The sequence below is a fragment of the Cuculus canorus genome, chromosome 17, assembly GCF_017976375.1.
Source record: "Cuculus canorus isolate bCucCan1 chromosome 17, bCucCan1.pri, whole genome shotgun sequence".
Taxonomy (NCBI): Eukaryota; Metazoa; Chordata; class Aves; order Cuculiformes; family Cuculidae; genus Cuculus; species Cuculus canorus.
This window is the reverse complement of record NC_071417.1, coordinates 15,550,724-15,574,368: the sequence shown is the minus strand read 5'-3', so window position 1 is coordinate 15,574,368 and position 23,645 is coordinate 15,550,724. Positions and strand designations below refer to the sequence as shown.

The 23,645-nt window shown below is 40.4% G+C and overlaps 1 protein-coding gene across 2 annotated transcripts in view; it reads right to left on the bottom strand.

Moving 5' to 3' along the window:
• Window positions 1-440: 440 nt before the first annotated feature.
• Window positions 441-23,645, bottom strand: part of MAPK1 (mitogen-activated protein kinase 1) — a 31,835-nt gene continuing 8,630 nt past the window's right edge. The window contains exons 2-9 of one of the 2 annotated variants that reach the window (XM_054082261.1): window positions 14,372-14,554; window positions 12,512-12,701; window positions 9,939-10,055; window positions 8,126-8,240; window positions 7,451-7,582; window positions 6,597-6,706; window positions 5,742-5,869; window positions 441-578 (exon numbers count right to left, since the gene is read on the bottom strand). In XM_054082261.1, coding sequence (XP_053938236.1) covers window positions 5,753-5,869; window positions 6,597-6,706; window positions 7,451-7,582; window positions 8,126-8,240; window positions 9,939-10,055; window positions 12,512-12,701; window positions 14,372-14,554 — 964 coding nt within the window. In that variant the 3' untranslated portion in view covers window positions 441-578; window positions 5,742-5,752. Of the gene's footprint in view, window positions 3,382-5,741; window positions 5,870-6,596; window positions 6,707-7,450; window positions 7,583-8,125; window positions 8,241-9,938; window positions 10,056-12,511; window positions 12,702-14,371; window positions 14,555-23,645 lie in introns of both variants that reach the window. The other variant, XM_054082260.1, reaches the window with a different exon arrangement.

Genomic DNA, 23,645 nt, shown 5'->3' with positions numbered 1-23,645 from the left:
ATCTATATTTATACCATATCACTGTGCTGTAACAACACAATAAATTTATCTATAACCAAGGACTATGTAAACTACACTAACATAAGCAATATATATTAATAAAGTTTAAATCTATAGTACAGTTGCTCAGCAAACAACTTCGACATGGTATAAATATATCATAGCATATTACAGTGGGCAGCAACAACAGTTTTTTCTATTTCTCGGTCAGGAAAACCATGCTCAGCTCCTTTGGGCTTCCTTTGGCCACTGCCGAGTTACATCATCGCGGATACTCCGGAAAGCTCCTGGCGCACCATGCTGCTCAGCCCATGTAGTGTGTAGCACACTTCGGGTTTGATACATGTGGGATATTGAGGAGGAAGAGTCTGGCGACAGTCAGGACAGCAGAGTAAGATGCTTATTTGCCAGAGCATCCATGAGAATTTTATGTTTGCATATTTTTCTTCAGCTGTTAAGGTTGGAATGTTTTTGACAGTGAACTGTTTACATTCCTTATTCCCAAACATCTTTACCATTAAACACGCATGTTGTTTGACTAAGTGTTGCCGTTCTCCGCTCTAAAATATAAAAACTACCTAAAGGGAAAAAAAAAATCAATGTAAAATGATGAAATAATGACCTAACACAGTGTTGTCAGAGGCACCTTCTTTTAAACTTTTTTCAAAATCTGACAGAAAAAAAACCAAACCCACGCTTCTGCATACAGTGCATCAACAAATTCAACAACAGCGTTTACTGAATTCAGTAAAAGACGGATGAATGTTGTAGCTGGTACTGATGGATGCCAATTGGATTCAGCAAGAATAGATAAGGAAGAAAGCCCGAAAGCACCAGATGTTAGGCAAAGCCAGCCCTCGGCTGCTCACTCTGAGTGACAGAAGGCATGAGCACGTCTACACTCCTCAAAAATCCAAAATTAAAGAAACTATTATAAAAATAATTGGAAAAGAGAAGGGTCAAGCAAGCTGCAAAAGTTCTTCCTTAATAAATTAAAACGGAGGTGTTTCAAATTTCAGTAACAGTCGTCTTTCCAACCATGCCCAAAATGATTCCTTTAGTAATGATGATCGTACAAGTAGCAGAGATTCTAGAAATATTTCAACTTTTCAAAACTGAGCGAGAAAAGCGTTTTGGTAAAGATGTGTAGAAACGTCCAGAGAAATTTCTACACTAGTATCAACAGTCAAGTGCATATTTCTACATGAAATGTAGAAATGTACAGAAATGTTTTCAGCATAGGTGCCATACCATAATTCAATGATCACTTGTGCAGTGTCCTGACAATGCTCCTAATGTGTTCCCTGCAACAGAGGTTTATGTACCACAGGAACTTCTGAACAGAAAATGCCCTTTAAGGATGAACCCTTGCTTGTTAAAAATTACTTTTTGCAGACTAACACTTAAACTATAGGGAAAAAAAAGAAAATTTTGAAATGGAATCTTGTAAGCACCCTTATCTATTGAAGTCTAAGTTAATGGCTTTCTAGATTTCCTTGCAGAGCAGACTACACGGTACGAGGAAGCCTGGCGTTATTTACCAGCAAGCATCCTTACATCCTACAGTAGCAACTGAACCTGATTTCCATTCCGACACATTACCCAAGAGGAAACCAAAAACTAATTCTTAATGTTAATGTGAAGATATAAGATTCAAATTTATTTCCAGGAATTACAAGTGCATTTTGTTCATATTAGCAAGCAGTCTTTATACAATCCATTCTTCACTGCTGCCAAAATAAAATGAGAAAAAGACAGCAGAGATATGAAAAGCTAAAAATAGAACTATTTTTCCTAAGTTACTTGTTGAATAGCATTTCAGTTGAACACAACTCAGAGGTAACAATAGATTATTCTTTTTCTCAATCATAGGCATGTGGCACTTAGACAATCATCTTTGCACAGAAAGCTTTAACAGTCATGCGAGGGCACAGTAATTATTTTAAACAAGGCAAATTTCTCACCACAGAGAGCAGTGGGGAAAGAAAAGGAGGCACTGCACTGGAACATGACACCTAGTAAACTCCACATTATACAATTTCAGTAACAAATACTTGAAAAGATCATTAAAAGGTATACAATTTTAAACATTATTTAGTGCTAGCTTTGTTTGGTTGTCCTAACTCAGCATTATCAGAAAAGTTGATAGTACTTGACAACAGAACAGTACTTCATGTCACGAGCTCATGGAGGCTTGATTACGAATCACCATAGTGTAGGTTGCAAGAAATGAACTTGAGATGCTGACATGCTGTAGGAGCGAAAGTAAAATCTAACTTTCTCATTTAAAGATGCAGTGTTCCTCTCCGCAAGAATTCTGAATGTCAGTGATTAGACTCAAATGTAACAACTACCAATCCTCATGTGAAGCATTTCATTGGTGTGCAGTATGCAGATTGAGTTTATTAACGTTCGCATTTTGGTTTCTCGCTTGCCACCACATACGGATGCCTTCCACAGAGAAAAGCATGCACCGCTAGCTCATTGTGCCATTATGTTCTTTGTTAATCTTCCACCACACGGTGAGTAAATACAAGTTGGCAAGCTGCCACTCATTCTCTTTGCACAAGTCTTATAAACACTACTACCTGGTATGAACTTTGGAAGTACTATGCCTCCCACACAGTTAAACTTTAAATGATCTCCATTAGAAGATGCAGGGAGAAAAAAGTACAGATTTTATATTCACATGGAAAAAAATGTTTCTTAGATGAATTCAACTAGGTTGGGCTCCTATGTGGCTGTTAGGCTGTATAGAATACCTGTACATACAGCACAGGACACCCAAACAAGTGCAAAAGTAAGATTAACATGAACACGACTTATGCTGCAATCAATCCATAGCATAATGGTACACGCTCCGCCGGATGCTAACCATTTCTATTTAAAAAGGAAGTGCAAAAAAATCTGGGATGTCACTGACTTAAAGTGCCCTGAATAGTAGCTTTTCTAAAAAAAAAAAAAAAAAAAAAAAAAATGCCAGCGACTTCAGTAAAGTCAGAAGAACATAGTTCATGGTGTAAACTTCTTACAGGTTAATGAATTATCTTCTTGGATATTGATCCAGGAGTGAAAGGAACCACTGCATCTTTCAAACCAGAAAGCAAGCAGTTAAAATACGGCCAGCAGTAGGTGCACTTACAGTACAGTACTGCAACAGCTCAACAATGGGCATTACGCATAGGAGTGTCAATTACAATTCTCCAGGCTTAAAAGATTCATCGAAAGCATGAAAAGCCAAAACTACCAGGAACTGCCCTCCTGAGTGGCTCAAAGGAGTTAGTGGATAAGCTGAGAGAGGCCACAAGACATGACCAACAATAAAGAACTGGGAAGAGGAACAGCAACGTTTGAGCATGCCCAGTCCTTTAAGTCCTTGTCCTACAAAAAAGAGCAGAGATATATTTCAGTGAAGAAAGCTTTAACATCGCCTTTCAGAACAAGCCTACTTTCCTATTCCTATGCTTAAAGTACACTATGTTCACTGTGAATCAGAGACGGCAGTTCTGATACACATAAAAAACAAGTCATAGAGAGTGATTATCATATTAGTACATTACATTTTAAGTTAAAATTTTCAGTCTTCAAAAGATTAGGAAGATTAATCACAACTAATGAAGGGAGTACATTATCTGGTCACCTGAAGAGTCTGTTATTTTCACACTGCTTATCCTACTGTCTAGGGGGAAGCTGTGACCCTCAAGCAGCAGCACTGAAGAGGGCTTGCTGATCAACTACACGGGGTGCAGGGGGAGGCAGAAGGCACAGGAAGAGCCTGGCACTGCGCATCTTAAGCTAGCTCCTGGGGACTGGCCTTCACTAGGTTATCAGATACTCGTGTAAAACTGCTGAGATGCAGAACTCCTAGTAATTCTAACTGCAAATTGACTGGGGCATTACCAGCATATTGTTACCAAGCTGACTACAATATTTAGATTTCAGTATCGCATCAGCCAAATCAGCTCTTCCTAGCAGTGTTTAAAGGTAACATTTTTAGCAAACCAGAAATTTCTGTTAGCACTGATCACTGATATATTTATCCCTAATCCTTTTATCCCTTAAATCCTAATACAACCCAGGTAAGTATGGTCTGGACAAAGAGGCAAGCCAAAGAGATCATAAACTACAATTTACCACAGTGTCAGCTTTGCTCTCCTTCCCCTCACACCACAGTACCAGGTGTCACCTTACTCCTAAACATTCTCATCATTCTCTTCTATAACATGTACATTTATGCTAAGGCCTCTTGTACAGAACTTGCTTGCAACAGCACGGATAGGAAACAGGCACCTGCATGTTGCGGTGTTCCAGGTGAAACTCTGGGTGATGCCCAGCTCACAGCAAGAGCCAGGTGTGTGGACCTTAGACTGCCCTAACTTTGTGTTGTTAAAATAGTTTCAGATGTTAGCTAGTAAGCTTAACTAAACAAAATACAGTATTCTAAAGATCAAAGTTATTTTATTTGTTAACTATACACTGGGATATTGAAGCCAGTGGCAGCTGGAGTTACCCTACTTAAGTTACAACTATTTTCAAAAGTTTCCTCCACTCTTTGTTTTCCTCTTTTCTTTCACGGATTCCTTGCAGTGAGGAAGTTCACTGGCTCAAAACTTAAGCTTTCTGCTTGAATCACCAACAAAAAACAGTGATTGCGGAATACTGCTGCAGACTAAGAATAGCAGAGCAACTAGTTTTAAGACCAACAGGCAATCTAAATTAGGCTTCCTGTTTTTTCTTTTCCAGTCACAAAACCTTGACACTTTAAGCTATTCACATCACCGAAGTTTCACAAGAGTAGATACAAGGAAGAGATTTTTTTATGCTGAGGGTAGTGAAACACTGTCCAGTGCGGTGGTGAATGCTCCATCCCTGGAGGTGTTCAAGGCCAGGTTAGATGGGGCTGAGAAACCTGTTTGAATTTGGCATGTCCCTGCTCAGGACAGGGGGTTGGACTGGCCAGCCTTTAAATGTCCCTTCCAACTCAAATCGTTTTGTGATTCTATGACTAAGTATTACAAAAATTATTCAAGTCAGTATTTGACCAATTTTGCATGAAACTCGCAAGCTCCACGGTACATGAAGACCATGTAGGTTCATTGATCAAAAAAAACCTCCAAGTCGGAAACAGTGACACCAGTATACTACCTCTTAAATTAAAATTTTAAATCTTCAAAAGGTAAGGAAGATTAAATATAATTGATTTATAAATATTTAGATACCTATTCTTATTTACTCACACTGTTTTAGAATTACTTAAAACTGAAATTAAATCATACTGTGTATTCAATGGTGGTTTCCCCCCCCTCTAAGAGATTTCTCGTCTGTACATTAACATTAACGGGAGACTTTTTAAAAAAGCATCTAAAACCATATGACAGAACAGTCTGTAACATATGAAGAACATTGCTCCCTTAAACTGTTTTTTGAATAAAATTTGCATTTTGAAGAGTTACCATAGCTCCTATTCTGAGAAGCACTATTTAAATGTAATTCTTATTCCTTAAACACAACCTAAAAACTAGGTAAACATCTCAGCCAATGGCCTGGATTCCCTGGAGACCCATCAATGTTGTAGGCAAAACTAAACTTCTTCAGCAACAGAATAGGACTGAGGTCAAACGAACAAGTGTAACACTATCCTATCACAGCTGGTTGTGGTATGGAAAGAAAAAGTAAGTTCTACATCTCACTAGTGATAACAGACCCCCTGCCCATCTGTTTCCATATTGCTGTGACTTTACCTATGCACAATTTAAGATCGATATCCTGGCTGGAATCTAGCAGTTTCCTCAAAAATCAGTTCTTTCAGCTTTTCCTTCGGTAAGTCATCCAACTCCATATCGAACTTGAAGGGTGCTTCAGCTACAGGCTTAACAACACAGAGAAACAGCATTATTTTTTCAATATTACTGTTCTGCTGAGTTTCATGTAGTCTTTGTATGGGGAAGAAATCTGAAAATGCACTTCACAAAAGTATCTTGTACTGTGCAGTCTTTAAGGAAGAACTCTGCCTGTCAGTCTGTTGTATGCTTAATAGATTAGTTTAGCAAATTTTAAATCAAACCACAGTAGAGTATCTACTCAAATCTAAACCAGTTAAAATATTTGTTAAAGGCTTACAACCTAGTAAGGCTTACAACTCTACCTGAAGAAAACTGACATTTTTATTTCTCAGAATAAACTTATCTGTCCCTTAAGTAAAACTAACTTATTTCCTCGTCCCCTACTTCTTCACCACAAGTAACCTGAAATCTCATCAGATTTGTGTACCAAAGTACAGTGAGTTCAGATTTTGGGGAGGGTGTTAAATGCATAATCTGATGGCAAACTCAGTTATTCTTCTCCTTTATCTCACACATTACGAAACAAAACCACAGCAAGCTGAGAAATTCCACTTTCAGGAGAGTATTCCTTTGCATCTATTTATTGTGTTGCACCTCCAAAATGTACTAAACCAAGAAATACAATATTTTGGTAAGTTGATGCAAGTCATTCTCCAGCTCCGTTAGAGCAGCAGAAACACTGTCCTTAAACTAATGAAGAAAACAACCTGCTGCTTCATTTAATCAACATTTACATTTTAACAATGTCTTTACCTCATCACTTGGATCATAATACTGCTCCAGATAAGGATGGGCTAAAGCTTGCTCCACTTCAATCCGCTTATGAGGATTAAAGGTCAACATTTTATCCAACAAATCAAGTGCTGAGAGAAAAAAAAGTGAGCAAGAATTGAATACACACTCCAAAGCACTAAAAGTGCTACCAACACTGGTACTACACAGAAAACACACGCTACCCTGAGGTGTGCTGAATGTGTGCAGCTGCAGGGGCAGGAAGGGCATCAGCAGACTCCTCCTGGGACTGGGTACCTTTGCCCCCCACTGCACTGCATCCGTTGCAGCTGGATGTGTCATCACCTAGGCCAGTGGCTGCTAAAGCACACTTCCACAGGCTTGGCACAGAACCTGAGGGCACCAAATGTTTTAAGTACTGCAGAAACTCAACAGATCGGGCTTTTTCTTCATTCAAATAGATGTTTGCGATTTTTGTGTGCCATCTTACACTTACTATAAAACTGCTTTAAAATTATAAGCCGGTATGAGGGTGTCCTTCTGGCTTATGATTTTACATTAGGTTTATGTTGTTTTTTTAAGGAACTTGTCTGTTCTGTTTCCAACATAGATAAAAAACACGTTGCCCGGGGAAGTTGTGGTTGCCCCACCCCTGGAGGTGTCCAAGACCATGCTGGATGGGGCCTTGGTCAGCCTGATCTAGTGGGATGTGTCCATGCCCATTGCAGGGGGGTTGGAACTAGATGATCTTTAAGGTCCCTTTCAACCCAAACTATTCTATGATAAAGGTGGTTTTAAAAATCCCAGCCCACCATTACTTTGGTGCTCATTTCCATTTCTGAAGGTCTGATACAACGTAATAGAGCATAAAATACCTTTGGGGTCAGCATTCGGAAACAGCCTGTTCCAGGGTACCTTGTTTTTGTGTGGTAGGGAAAGCAAGTAGTTTCTGGCCTTTAGATTTATTATACAATTCAAATCTTCTTGGGAGGGGGATCCAAGTATACCTAAAAAAAGAAATAAAGAGATCTGCACTCTATGAAAAGCACATTAAAATCGTTATATCACATTGGCTAAAACTTAACGTTAAAACTGCTAGGAAGAAGCTTTTAGACTCAGTGTTTTAAGAGTACAGAACACCTTGAAATTTTTAGAAACCTTTACTGAAAAGGTTTAAGTTATTTTTTCTTATAAACAAATGCATTTGAGTTTTCTAACGATCATAAATCTGTTTAAAGATCCAATTAAGTGGCATATCTGTACTTCTTTTTAAAAAAATATTTGACCTGCACCCAACAGTTTTTAATTTTAGAGACACCTCTGCTGATGTAGTAAATAAATGGGTGAGTGTCCTCCAGCTGCCCCCAAAAATCACTGACTGGCTGCAGAAATCCCTGCAGACATAGCCAGAGGGAGTGGATGACAGACCTACCGATCTGTACGTTACGCACTGACCAGCAAGAGAAAGATGAGTGACCAAGACCAGTTTAGTTGGTAGAAAAGATGAGAGGCAGGAGGATGTGAAGATGCTGCCTTCCAATGAAGCTTACCAAGGATATGGTTAAGTTGGTCAAGGTAGTGTTTCCCTGGAAAGATGGGTCTGTTGGAGAGCATCTCTGCCAGGATGCAGCCTACTGACCAGATGTCAATGGACTTGGTGTAACCCTGCAAGCAAAGCAAAAACATTCTCGTCAAAGATATTTCTGCATACTTTTGTCAACACATTACTTCAGAAAATTGTGAAAGTGCACGTCAATAAATCTTTTTTTCCAGATGAGTCACACTTGTTCCTGCTGCTCGGGTTTCTGTACAGAATGAAATAATTAAGAATTGGACCTCAAAACCACCACTTCAGAGGGGTTCTAGGAACTGAAGTATGCAAGATACACTTTTCCAAAAGGATTCTCTAAGTTTAGCTAAACACATTGCCAACTGCAAATCTTGGGAGACTCCCTAATTTTAGAGCAAATTTATACTAGCAGATTTTGGAAACAATCTGTTTTTCTTGATGCTACAGCTCCTAACGGTATGCTAAACACAGAGGAAAAAGCTGCCCTTCTTCCTGATAGGATCCAAATACCACACAGGTAAGAAGCCTTCAGGATCAAAGGGGCAACTGGCAGCTGATTCATAAAACACAACAGGTAAGGAAATAGCAAGGATGATGCAAGGGGCCCAAGAGCAAATGAGCTTTAAGAGGAATGGAACAAATTGCCATATTTTCACGTGTATGAATAACCTGTAACAAAAGGCTTTTGCTCAGAAGCACAGCAGTGACACTATTGCCTGTGGAACACAGGCAGGCTCCTGGAAGTGCTGGCCCTGTAAGCTCCTTCGCCTGTCCTCCTCAGCCTGCTGCCCACTGCTCCCCAGACAAAGCCAACATCTTGGCTGAACCTGGAGCCAACTCGGCATCAGCTTCTCAGGGCATCACCTGAGCATTTGTTTTCAAGACATCATAATTCTCAAAGGAATCAGGCTATGGGCCAGGAAAACTCAAGCGACCACCTCTTTTAAGAAACACAGTATTTTCTCATGAAAGCTGCTGATAAATGTACACGGTTATCCAAAAATAAGTTTCAGTTGCCCTATTATGGCCTCAATAAAAGTTTAAAACACAAGAAGCTGGAAAATGCCTCTATTGGTCAGAGGACTGTTTTCTAGAAGGGCGTTAGACACAGCACTGCCACAACAAATCAAACCAAACAACCAACAGAGCTGTAATTCTCCAGAAACAACAAAGCCTGTGAGGAACAGATAATACAGACACAGATGTCACCCGGTATTTTGCAAACAAGTGCATGGCTGTAGAAACTAATGCAAAGGTTATGAAGGACACCCATTACTCACACCACACAGGGAGCAGATACACCTTAAAGCAGTCACAGAGTGCAAGAGTAATTCCAAGTATAAAAAAACCCAAAGGGATTGTTTCGTTAAGACTATAGGAATGCAACTGACAAAGATCACATTCCTTCAGACTCAGATTCCCCCGTTATATATTCTAAACCCAAATAAAGATGTCAAAATAATATTATGGCCACATGTGCAAGCCTTGACGAAGCCACCAGTAAATGCTAGTAGTGCTGTCCCGCTCTCTGAAAAGCATTTGATGGAAAGAAGTCTCAAGACAGCCTATGAACTGGACACATAGGCACTCCTGCACATGATTCCTCAGTTGTAGTACCCAGTAATCACAAGTTTATCGCAAGCCAGTAGCTACACTGCAAATCCATTACCACATTTCCTTCAGACTATGCATGTGTTGCAATCCTACAAACACAGGGAGCAGGAAGCAAACTGGGTACTCACAATTGAACGACCAGCAAGAGAAGCACCAAAGCAGCGCAGTATGGTTCTTACCTTGGAATTCAGCATGATTTCAGGAGCCCTGTACCAGCGTGTGGCCACGTATTCTGTCAAGAATCCTGTGTGGTCGTGATCTGGATCTGCCACACGAGCCAGTCCAAAGTCACAAATCTGGTTTTAGAGAAAACAAAAAAGAAAAAAGCATATTAGATATTGCACACGGCTTCCAATGCTACACAACCACTGATTCACCACTCCCAGCCCGTGATGCAACACCCACCAATATGGTGCTGATAAGGTAACTCGTACTTTTAGAAACAAATTATTGCACAAAAGTTTCGAAAAATGTACAGCAGTTCCCTTCTTACCTTCTAGAGGGTACCTGGCAACATTCCTCTGCTTTTGCTGCCACCAAATACAGTTTATGATAATGATCAATATCCACACAAAGCATATTTTCATGAAAGAACAGGCAACTCTCAGAAAAACAAAGTGTTAGATGGAGTAGCAAGCAGTCAGGCGGCTCATACATTTGCATACATTTTATAACAGTTTACTCTGATAGTTAATGGTTCAATAAACCGATTATATTAAAAATGTGAAGTAATAATACATTGTAGTAAATAAAGACTGTAATGGATAATCCTACCAAACCACAAAAACCTCCTTGTCCTCTGGCAACCTGCTTCTTTACTCTGCTGGAGGGACAGCCCTCTGACTTTAGCAGTGTATTAAAAAAACACCCAACCCTGAAACCTTGGAAAACACAACCATAACGCACCCATTTAAGCATGTTAAGACTTTCTCAGGCTACAGAAACAGAGCAGCTGCCTTCTGTGCAATTAGCAGCTTCGATAAAGGAAATCAGTACAAATAAACAGAAGAGTCTCCTGTAAAGACAGAGCAGTATTCACTCAGGTCATATTGTATTATTTTGCAATACGGTGAGCTTACTGTCTTTCACGACCATCTTACTTGTTAAAACATTGCTTGTTATTATTTTATTGCCTTCAGCTGCACAGAACACAGTGCTACACTCAAACCCTTCTTTCCTGCTTCGATCACACTGTAGATTTTACTCCACTTCTTCCACGAGTGGGTTAATGCCTTGCAGGGATCGGATGGGATAACAGCTGCTGAAATCCCAGCAGGAGTCAGAGGTGCCCAGTCTGACAGCTCCGTGCAATAGGAAAAGCTGACAAGTAGCAGTGGGTATGTAAAGCAAACTGATCGTGCAGCCAGTATTTATTATAGACTAAACCAGCATAAGAACTGCAAGGGCATTTCTCGGAACTGTGACAAATTTGTACAGTCAGCAGCTGGTTACGTTTTGAAGGGTATTTTCATTTGGTTTTGTTCTTTATTTTAAATGCGAAATCTAGAGCTACAATAAAAACCAAGTGTAATTCGGTGCAACATGGCAGGCACAAGACAGTTGTACCACTCAGATCTAAGTAATATAAACTCCATAATCTCACTCCATCAGCAGCCGAGAGCAGATCCATAACGTACAGTGTAAAAAAAGAACACACTGCAATGCCTCTCTACTAGTCTCTCTCATCTCCTATGGATTTGCCCCCACGGGACTCTCAACCAGAGGCAGCATGCAACAGCTTTTCCTGCTACTAACTTGCCTGGTGTTTCGTCAGTCACATTTCCTGCAACACCTACAGCGCTCTGTGTGACCAAATTCCACAGCTAACAACGATGCAAGTTAACCGCTATGTCCTTTCCCTTTCAGCATGCCACCTGCCCCCCCCATTCCTTCGCCTTTTAATAGGTAAAGATGGTGAAAAACTTCTGTTCACCCTCCCTATACCACTAACAATTACCCAAATCCATTGTATTCTGTCTTTTCCTCAAGCAGTACCTTCCAGCAGAGGGGATCCTGGCTGAACAGCTCTTCCCGATACAGAGAGAAATACCTCCAAGTCCTGAGCCCCTCATTTTAAAAGGCTATCATAGGGAGAAGTGTGATAACAGCAATCACACAGAACCAAAGACCTGAAACCAACAGAAAGTTACAGAACACCATGTTTTCTGTTCTATTTGCTATTTCTGTTCTGATTCTTCGCATTTGGTTTGTGTTATCGAATGCCACAAGGCACTGAGCTGACATTTTCCAAGAATCATACCAGCTCTAAGAGCACGCTTCTGTAGTGTGACCCAGCACAGAGCCCATCCCAGACGTGTAAATTAGGAACGCTCTCTCTCCAAGTAATTGCTGTGCACTCAAGCATCACTGAATTCCATGTGTCATTTTAGCTGCACAGTAATATGAAATCCTTTTCCAGCATTAAACAATTACCATTTTAAAACACAGAGAAACCAACACTTGAAAAACAAACAGTTTTGAGTTTACTTTCTAGGTAAACATAACCCTGCCTCAGATCAGTATTTTCACCCAACTTTCAAAGAGGCTGTTTCACTGCCAGCCTCCAGATGGAAACAGTGATGTACTCATTAAAACAGCATAACAGTGAGTTCTTAGTCACTCACATCTTAATTATTTTATCAAAACCAATACTGCAATGGCCATCTTTCCAGGATGAAAATCACGCTAATCCTCAGTAACAAAACCACATTCACGATTATAGCAGCAAAATTTATAACAAATTTAAACTCACCTTGAGATCACAAGTGGTGTTAAGCAGCAAATTTGAAGGTTTGAGGTCACGATGAAGCACATTGGCCGAATGGATATACTTTAACCCTCTCAGAATCTGGTAGAGGAAATAACAAATGTGGTCGTTGCTGAGGTGTTGGGTCTTTAAGAGCTTGTAAAGGTCTGTCTCCATAAGATCTTGCACAATGTATCTGTTGGGCAGCAGATGTAAGGCAGCACAATAAAAGTAGTGTCACCTTGAAGACCAACAGGCAGTACCAGAGAAAATTTCTGTAACAATTTCTCTTATTTGCCTGTTTCATGACATTTATAAGACTATGTAGTTGCTTCTTGCTTTACAAGTTTGAATCAAATCAATCTTGTCACATGATGACAGAATTAAGAGGCATCAGCATCTGGTCCTCTCAAATTGATCATCATAAACCTGTATTTCTTTATTAAAGCCTGATTTTTATTGGACTCCTAATACGATGAGATTTTCATCCTGCTTCCCAAGAAATAAAGACTGTTTTTCAGTTTAATGAGTAATAAGCTTCTAAGATGCTTGTAGCTGCATAAAAGCATGAAGGTAGAAGACACGATAGTTTCTGATCAGTCTTCTATGTCACCTCTCCACTTCAAAAGTCTGGCCATTGTTCTCCTTTACCAGGTATTTACCGCACCGCACTGAACACAATGGTCCTTTGCTTAGCAAAATTAAATCTCCTCTTTTCAGTCAGATAATTTTTTTTTTTCTAACATTGGAATGAATATAAAGAAAAGGGGGTTTCTTTTGCTTTGGCAGGAATGAGTTCAGTAAAGTCATATTCTCCCTTAATTCAGTTTGGCTGCAAGACCCTTGAGGTGTAGTTCCATGATCACTTTTCACTGAAACAAGGTTTCATGACAACTCAGTACTGCTGTCATTGTATCAGGCGTGCCCATCCTCTCCTCTGGGAGTTGAGGTTGGATCACACAACCAGGACATCATTTTACAGGCAGCGTGCATTACGGTAATCAAAACAGCCACAAAAATGAAACCTCGGAACCCTATGTAAGACCGACTGAGCTCAAATAACATCGATAACGTAGGGAATGAACACATTTGACCTAGATTCAGTTCAATTTCTGCCTGCACATGCTCATGCCTCTCACTGCGCAGATCTCTGCAAACCCGTGAAGCGAGCAGAAACCATTGCACGCAGACTTGGGGAAATGAAGCTGCTTGGCTCTAAACAGGTCTTATATCTCAGGTACAACTGCCTCACACATTCAATACCCACATGAAGTCATGGCTATATGACGCCAAGCTTCCCACGAGAGAATAATCAGTACAACAAAAAGGCCAGACCTGCACATATTAATCACGCATGTTTACCAGCCCATGTGCAGTTTCAATCTTCTCACATGTGAGGGAAGCACTGCAAAACCGAGGCCTGCGTTTTGCTTTATTTTAATTCCCCCCGCCAAGACGCATCCACTCCATCCTTTAAGAAAATTTTAGACAATTACAGCAGAGTCAGGCCTTTTAATTTTCTCCTCAAAGCAATCAGTTCTAATAACAGCTCTATCAAGAGCAAATGTAGTTTTAGGATTACATGACTGAACTAAATGATCTCTATGGTGTTGTGTTCTTTGCCTTGGAAGACAGAAATTAACAATTTTTTTCTTTTTGTGGAAAATAACAGAAACTACTGCTCACCTATGTATCAAATCTATCTACGATCGAACACTATGAACTTCCCTTTCAATTTACAATACTAGAAACCAACTTCAATTAACATTTAGTAAAGATGAGGACAAAAAGGAAGAATTAATCAAAACAGAGAAGGCAGCAACCACCACTAGCTACACAGAATAAGTTAAAACTTTGAAAGGATACACATCTTTCATTTGTTCAATAGTTGGAGCTCTGATAATATCATTTATTCCAATAATGTTCTCATGCCTGAAGCGCAATAGGATCTTAATCTCCCTCAGAGTTCTCTGGCAGTACGTCTGATGCTCAAAAGGACTGATTTTCTTTATAGCAACTCGAACTTTGTTGACGTTATCATAGGCAGAACTGGAAGAGAAATGACAACATTAGTTACGAGGGACATTAAATTCATTCAATTCAAAAGTGAGAATGCAAATTCAACTAAATACAGGGGTGGTGCACTTGGTTTAGATTTATTTCTATCAAGCGAAGAGAAGCAATAGTGGCACGTATCTTTCAGGTTTGATGAAAAGACAAAATTCACCACCAGCCCATTTGGGTATCTACAATTCACTAGCTTTCCCAACTGACTCGGAGCCTGACAATTCTCAGGTACCTGAAGAAAAAATATTCATCACCTTCATCAGCCCATGGAACAAACAAGTTTAAGTCTTTTTCTATAAGCAGTAAACGAGAAGTTTGTGAGAAGTAGTTCATCTTCAGTTAACTCATTCACTCTGGGGTTCAGAAAAGCCTTCAGGAACCATCATTCAAGCAGAATTCCACATCCTATGACTAACTCCTGCAAGTAATTCCAGTTGTCACAACCTTTTACTCCTCTATCTGTAAACACTGCAAACAGTTGGCACCTCCATGAAGAACAGACAAAGAACAAAACGGATGGGGAATTCACGAAAACACCTTTCCCAGTTCAATTCCAAAGACAACAGAGTCTGAGAAGTGAAAGAATATATCAGACTACACAGGTGAAGCAAAAGCCAGCAGCAAGACAAGGTTGTAACACAGTGATGGTGACCCATGTGAATGAGCGCACCCGTTGCACAATTACAGTGCTGTGACTTCAGAAGCTCAAAAGTGCATTCCTAGCTGTACCAATAAAACAGGCGTCGTGCTGCTGTTCAACATGCCTACGCATTTATGAAGAATATCAACATCTGAGCCAAGTAAAACAGCTCAGTAAAGCATACATAATTTTCTAAAATTGAGACTCAGGTTATTATTTAGTAAAATTGTTATGAATCCTTACAAATCTTACAATATTTTCTATGTTCTCACTTATGTGAATGACAAAGCATCTCATTATAATAATTTCTTTTTGTATTAAAAGTATATTGTAATTTAATAAATTAGAATTTAAATATGTGTTTATGATTCTTGGTCCTTTCAAACTTTTCTGCTTTCTACTGCATCTTTCAGAAATCAGAAAATAACCAAGCCTATATTTAAACGTTTCTGTTAGTCTGGACTATTTAATATAGAAACACAAACATATTAGCCACACAAGCTTTACATTCCAGCAGTCTTATGTAACCAAGTCCCAGAGCAGTCCTTGAAACCCTTTTAACTGGCCTTACTCTTCTGAGCTATCCAGGTATCGGGCAAACAGCAGAATGATATATGAAAATCCAATTAGCAATGGAGACCTAGAAGGAATCTGAATTCCTGACTACGTCAAGGTTCTCCTACAACTAAGCAGACCGATGGTGCAGCAAGGTGTTTTCAAGACAGTGCTGCTACCACTGTAAATGAGAGTGCTGAACGTCTCACTTTTGTTATTAAAAAAGACAGGGACTTTGTGCCACCCAGAAAGCCCCTCATACGGCTCACGCCTATGCACCAACACCCTTTATGCATGACTTCTCCACAGGACCACTTTGACCTGCCAACATCTCTAATTCTGGTCTATAACCACAGACAGACCGCACAGTTTATTTGCCTCTAGAAACACAGAATGCGAATGCTCCATGGGGCGCTTTGAACTCCACATGTTAAGCATGCATTCATTATAGCTGGGGCTGTTACATATGTATAGATAATACACTAGCAGCTCCTAAGTCCTAAAACAGATAATAACGAAGTGCCATAAGTGGTACTTGGCACAGCCTTCAAGAGCACTGCGCCTTTGGTAATGTTCGTCATTAATCAGCTCATCACCTGCGGTGTTACGATATACCAGTAAGGTAAGTCACAAGCAGAAAACAAAGACGGAAATAATTCCAAAGCATGAACAACCTGTATTTGGGAAAGCAACGAAAGAATCCTAGGGATCGCTCTATCGTTCCAGACAAACCTCCTACCTCCTTCTTGTATTGACTTAAGCAGATTGTTTTCTCCCACCATGCAGAATCTCACTTCCTTTCAAAGTGCTGGACAGCAGTGGCTACGTGGAACAGAGAAAGGCAAAAATGCCAATATTTACCAATGGATGCCACTTAAATAAAAGCTCCTGATCTCTCTCACAATATTTGATCAATCTCTAAGTTATTGCTTTTCGAGCAAAGGTTGACTATTCATGGGAAATACGCATCTTTCCTTGTAAAGATTCAATGAACTTGATCCATTAATTAAATATATCAAGATCTGCTCTCCTGCAGCTGTTTCACTTACACATCTTGAAGTATCTTCTTGGCAAAAGGATTATGCTACTATTTGAAAAAGGATGGGCAATTTCGCTTTCAGACAGTTCAACTATAAAACACATAATTCTGTGTGGAAAAAAAACTGACTATTTGCAACAAAGATGCAATCGGTTTCCTCTCCAGTGTACGAGCTGCATACAGTCATTTTTCTGCTCATATCAGAAGATCTCACCACACCAGTGTAGCTATGCATGCATGGCTGCTACAATTGCAAAGCCTCAGTTACAGAGAGCAAAACTGAAAACACTGCCTAGCTGAAACATTAAAAGGGACACTGGATTTATTTCTGTTGTCACACTTTCTGAAACATGAGCTCTTCTGTAACTTGACTAAATGTACAAAAGATTGTCTAAATTCCTATGAGCAAGAAGTTAATCAACAAAGTAGTCAGGTACAGTTGCTTATGCATAACATTTTAAATATTATGCACAATACAGGTCCCCAAAGAATCTGTAACACCATTTCACACTATGAAAGCCACAGCCCTCAAAGCAAATACAGCTTTGAGTCAACTCTGTCACCAATTAAAACACAGTGCTTTGGCAATCTGACACATGCTACAGAAAAACTATAAAAGCTACACATTAGACCGAGCTTCGGTAGCAGTAAAGAGCCTGGTGTTCTCTGCTGCACATGCTACGGGCAGACACCTATTTATTCTGTGAAACTCTACATCAACATCTATTCAATACCTAGAAAATGCCATGCGCTAACAAAGGCGGGCCCTTTACAGGTCAGACCGATCGCTTTCCCAAAGCTCTCCTTGTTCCTCACAATCTCCATCTAGCGCCACTTGCCCACGGCTCTCCAGAACTCTGTTGAAGAAACATACTACTCACACACAGCATGCACTGGCAGTGCTCGCAAAGGAAACAACTCTAAAAGGTGCGAACCCCAGCCCTCGGTGCATCGCCTCACTGCAGTTCATCTAACAGCCTACTCGTCACTTCAGGCAGGTCCATCTCACTTACCCTCAGGTGGAATTAGAGATCCAACTTTACGGCTCGATCACCTGTGCTGCTGCACAACCTGGGCACATCCCACCTCCCTCAGTACACCTCTCAGCAGACATCTCTGTCCTAGCTCTGTCCATGTCTCCTGGTCCATCCTGGTCCAGACCTACTTGTCTGGACTTCCAGCTTCCGCTCAGTCTCATGACGACTGCTCCCATTTCCACCGAAGCGGTTAACTGGGACTCCTGCCAAAGGCAAGAATCTTCTATTACCTAGACTTTTTTTCCAGAGAAGATAAAAATCTGTAGTGGGAGTAACAGTTCACACACTAACAACTTTTAGAGTGCTAATTTATAGCTTTTAATTTCTAATCATTAACTGCACGTACCAACCACTGCACACAGAACTCTCCCTTTAACAGCCTGTGCATTATTCCCATAACGATGACCCCAGTAACTGACACTTGCAATATTCCAAAGGAAGGATTTATTTCCATCCCAATGATGTGCAGCTTCACAAGTTGAAAGAACCTTTCAGTGCTATTTATCTGCAATTTGATAAATTTAAATATATATTTTGCAACTGCCCGGCTCCAGTACACCCAACATTATCCCTGTTCCAAGCTGCAGTTACTATCCTGTGCCTCCTGCAGCAGCACCAGTATTTAGAGATTTTGAAGACACCACGCGAAAATCAACACAGGCCCTAGCAGTAAAGTTTATCAACCCTTATATTCAGTATCTTCAAAACATATAATAAAGTTTTGACTACGTCAAACATCTTACACAGTTGTGCAAGATAAATACGTGAGCATTTATGGCCCAAGAAGTTGCACCACACAACTTTCAAAGCCATGTTTTTATATCTTCACTGCTCTGGTACCAACTTCCTTTTTAAAAAGAAGCCGAGGGTGAGGCTGCTTCCAAACGCAATGACCAGAAAGTGCCCAGCAGCATCAGAACAGCCTACAAATGACAGCGTGCCAACTGCTAAGACGAACTCAGACATGCAGTCCCTCTCAAGGAAGGGAAACTTTTCACCAGACAGACTGGGAAAAGTGCCAGTCGCAGCTCCTTCAACTTGCAATGGCTGATGCATGTTCTTCCATCCATTTTTGTTCTTCACATGTCTCATTCCAGAGCAGCGCTGTAACAAGTGAGAGCATGCTGCAGCTGCCGGAGGAGAGCAGCCGGCTCCCGGCAATGGCTGCAGCCTGCAGAGGGCTGTTCCTTCACCAGCCACAGGACTCTGGGGGCTGTCCCAGCCAGCAGAGCTGCCACTCCGCCTGAAGGTTCATCCCATCACTGGATGGTCTCCCAACGCTTCTCGGATTATTCATCTTGGCTGTTGTACAGGCTGAGCTCAGCATACACACGCACACATAAAAATACACGATGCTACCAGCAAACAGCCTAATTACAGCTCTGAAGAAAAGGCTGATTTGAAGTTTTAAAGGGATGTTTTATCAGTAGCTTTGTGTTGCTGTGGAAACAAGCTTCCAAGGGCATATCCACAGATAAGAATCTATCTGAAATACTGAATAATTCTGCTTGCAGCTGGTAGAGGAATGGCAAAAATAATTCCCAGCAAACAAGCTGATCTACGAAAATCTTTAATCTTTTCATGCAGGCTACATTTAGCTCGATGGCAGCCATTTCCATAATATGCTGATATTTACAAAGTTACAACGCAAATAGCTTAAACTTACTTAACACTGCTCTAAGAAAAATAATGCAGTATTACGATGTAGTAGTCACCACCACTACCACAGAAGAGTGTTGGCTACGGTTCTGGGGTGGGGTAAGGTGGTGGTACAGATGCAAACTTGTAAAGGGGAATGGAGTTTTTTGTTTGTTTTCTTGGGTTTGTTTGGGTTTTCTTTTTAAATCAGATATTAATCCCTCCAGATTCTTGAGAATAATTAGTTTCTGGTTCTAGACGATTACAATACAGGGAGCAGCCACAGTGTATTATTCTTTTACCAAAGAGAAAAGGCTGGAAAAAGGATACAAGTAATCAAACCATTTCAAATTTGAAGACATCCACGAACGTGTCATTTTTGTACTACTGCATATACTTTGTACCTCAACTGTAAACACCTACAGTTATTAGAAATGTTTATTATTTTGCCCCAGTTATTCATAATACTTCTGAAGACAAGCAAGTATATTATTCATTAGACCTTTTTATTAGCACTAACTTACAGAATTAGTGCCTAGTTTTGAAAGCAATATGTGCCCATTCGTATTAAGATACATTTGCCTTGTTTTAATGGACCTCAGTTTATGAGAAGACAACCCATGTCTCGCTCAGAGTTTTTGCTTGGCTTTGTTAGCTTTCACTAGAAGAGGTTCTCAATAATCCAACATCTCACAGACTTCTCATCTGTGAATTTGTGAAATGAACTACAAAAACAAGGGCATGTCAACACACTGCTACTTTTCTCAATAAATATTTAGTTTCACAGCCTAATTCTGACCATGCAGGAAAGCTAGCAGATCCACAGAAATGGAGAGCCACCTAACATTAGAGCCCTAAAAAAACACACCAAACCAAAAATCAACTCAGCCGTGAAGCTGCAGTTGCTTTTCAAGCTATGAAAAGATTATAGCACCTTTAAGAATATAAGCACCACATACTTTTTCATCGTACTCTGAGGGACAAAAGTCAAATAATCTGTAATTCAGCACTCCTGACGCACCCATCTATATGCTACAGACACTTCCGCCTATTATGAAGAGACAGCTGTAGGTATGATCTCCTCCCTCTTTGGGAAACATGTGTAAGCACTAATAGTCTATCCTGAATGAAGAGGCAAAAAAACTTGAATTCAACACTGTGGTACTTCAGAATAGGCTTAGATACAAGAATCATGTACTGAACTGCCAACAGTTGGAGTGTTTAAGAAATGGACCTCTTCTCATCGTTATCCAGTTGCTGAACTCTCCACTGTTTGCCGAGTGTTCTGGAAAACTACCTCAAGTTACAAATTACAGGATGACCTCAGGTTTATGTTGTCTTGTTTTTGTTGAGGAAATAGAAAAGGCATGCGCTGCTGCTGCTGCGACATATGGCTGCCTGCATACACTGACACTCATCGACAACTTCTCACTGTCTTGCATTTCATGGTACAAAAAGGAGGAAGAGCGAGCAATGCGAGAACATTAAAATAACTACACAGTAGATGCAATCCAATTTGCAGTAGCATTAATCTAGCCCTACCTGAAAATTCCTAACTGCCTGCTATTCAAAAATCTTGGAGTTTGATATCAGTTTGGGGGTTTTAAAGCAGTTTTTAATTTGGCAGGACTCTGGTATCAGTGGAAATGAATACAAATCCCTTCTAAGCCCTTGATCATGACCCCTCTGCAAAGCAATCATCAAACTTTACAAACTCCTCACAAGTTTATCCATGTTCCCAACCCTTTTTATCTGTTCCTCAATCACAAAACAATCACTCTGGCTCTGGCTTCATTATATTACAGACGTACCTAAACAAACTATTTTTGTTTGTATTTCTTGTAAAGTTGATCTTTTTTCTTTTTCCAACAAGGCAGAAAATAAATCTTATTTCTATACCAGTGTCCTTTATTTTATCATAAACCCATAGCAAGGCATCCAAATTACCAGCATAGCCTGCTCTATCATGCTACTAGCTAACCTCTGAAGGGCCAAACCATAACTGCCTTATCTTCAGCTTTACCACCAACTTTTTCACCCATCTTGCTCACAACACTCCCTACCAATCCTAATATTCAAGGTTTCTGGCTCAATTATATCAACTCTTTCCACCCACTGCAGAAGTTAAGAATTATTCGTAAGTGATTTTACTCTGTGGCAGTTTCTGATCTATTCCAGGTTATTACCCTTCACATCACAAATTCTTAAGGCACGTTCGTAACCTCCTATCGGAGATTTGTTTTCACGTATCTAATAAAAAAAAAAAATCTAATAGATTACAAAGGCACAACTTTATTTTCCGGAATTTGAAACGTAAAATCTGATGGAACCTTCCACAGCATTACAATTTTAAACTATTTACTATGCACATAATTACGATTTAATAGTTTAATTCCTTAGATCAATCCCAGTATTTTGAAAAATAATCAGCTAGTCATGCAAAGTGGAGTCTGTTAAATAAATAACTTTTGCCAGAAGCTCAGTCAATTCATAACCCTGGGTGTGGCAGACAAAATGACTTGTGTTCTGTTAGCATCTACCAAGCAGAACTGTGAAGAGTAGCAATTCTGGAATCACACCTGAACATTAGCATTAGAAAAATAGTGGCTAGTTCAGCCGAGGCTCCCTACTGTTTGGCTAAAGATGTCATTTAACTTCATGGTGTTTTGATCAACCTTAGTCATTCAATCAATCCTCTCAATTTCTACTAAAGTTTTTTTTTTCTGATACCTTTAGTTGTGAAGCACTGTGACTTCAAATTGTCGGATGTGCCTTCTCTGCTTGATGCTGCTTCAGTTCAAGTCGGTATTCAGAAAACAGACAACTCTTACATCTTGGTAAGAGTCTACTTCTTGCCTTCCCGCTTGTTCTCCTCATTTCAGAGGTTCACAGGCTCTGCACCACCAGTATTTCCTTTGACAGCATCCACACCACACTTAACATTTGGGCAAACTTCACCGTTAATGCTTAAAGGCCCTTTGGCTATCTGCAAAACAATCCCCCCTCATTCTAAAAGCACCCACTGCTCTTGGTAAGATATCATCACATGAAGCATCACTATGTTTCTTTTCTCTGTATAAACCCAAAGACAATTCTCATGAGAAGCAATTTCAGGGTAAAATTGTAAGAGCTGAACAAAATTTGGGACAACCCAAAGCCTCAGTGAATTAACAGAAGTTGTTGGGGCTCACTCTCTTTTCTGTGCCCAACAATCCTGCCTCACTTTTTTGGCTCGAACGGTGGTTTCTTTGTGCCAGTTCAGAGAACTGAACCAGCTCAAAGTCAAAGCAGCTTACGAGTACGAACAGTCAAGTCTTTCCTGCACATTCCCATTCCTTCCCTGCATCAGCACTGCCACTCACATGGGTTGTGTCAGTTACATCAACTTATCACCTTTAAATTTAAATTTTAAATTTAAATTTTCAATCAAGTCACTTTTCAGCTACATCAGTTTTTCCCCCAGGCCAACTCCACAGCGATGTAAGCAGCAGCCCAGGAGCGGAGGAAGGAGGGACAGGACTTCAGGCACGGAAGGTACAGCTGCCCCTTTTGAAGCAGCATGAGTCCACCATGCAAACCAGGGCCCGAGCATCTAGGCCTGACTGCCGACGGAGTGCTGGCTTCCTCCTCCTCTGCTATGGCTTCTTGAGAGGCAACAAAGAGCCTCAGGACAGCGATGGAAACAGTGCTCCCCAAGAGCCTAGAAACCAGCAGCCACCCCACCAGCCAACTGGGCACTGCGACGGCGCAGGGGAACTGGTCCCTTTCCCAGGGCGGAAGGGGAACATCACCAGCGCTGGGAGCAGGAGCACACTAACCAGCCCCAGTCTGGCTTACTCTTTTGTCTAATATGTTTCTAATCTGACTTACATCCCAAACACTCCTCCTGAAATCAGCTTCAGAAAAAGGAACAAATGCGATGTCCAGAAAATTACTACATTTTTCAGCAAGTCACTGATTTAATTGATTTCACAAGATATAAATCTTCAGAAGAGAGAGTTCACAGTATTTCACTCCACTAGAAACTGAAAAAAAAGAAATAAATCATTGAACAAAATCATTCCTGCACACTTAGCAGAAGTTTTCCTACACCTGTAGAAACATCAGTGCAAAATGAAAACCATCACAAAGCACCCGAGAGAGAGCAGCCTGGCGGCTGCTGCC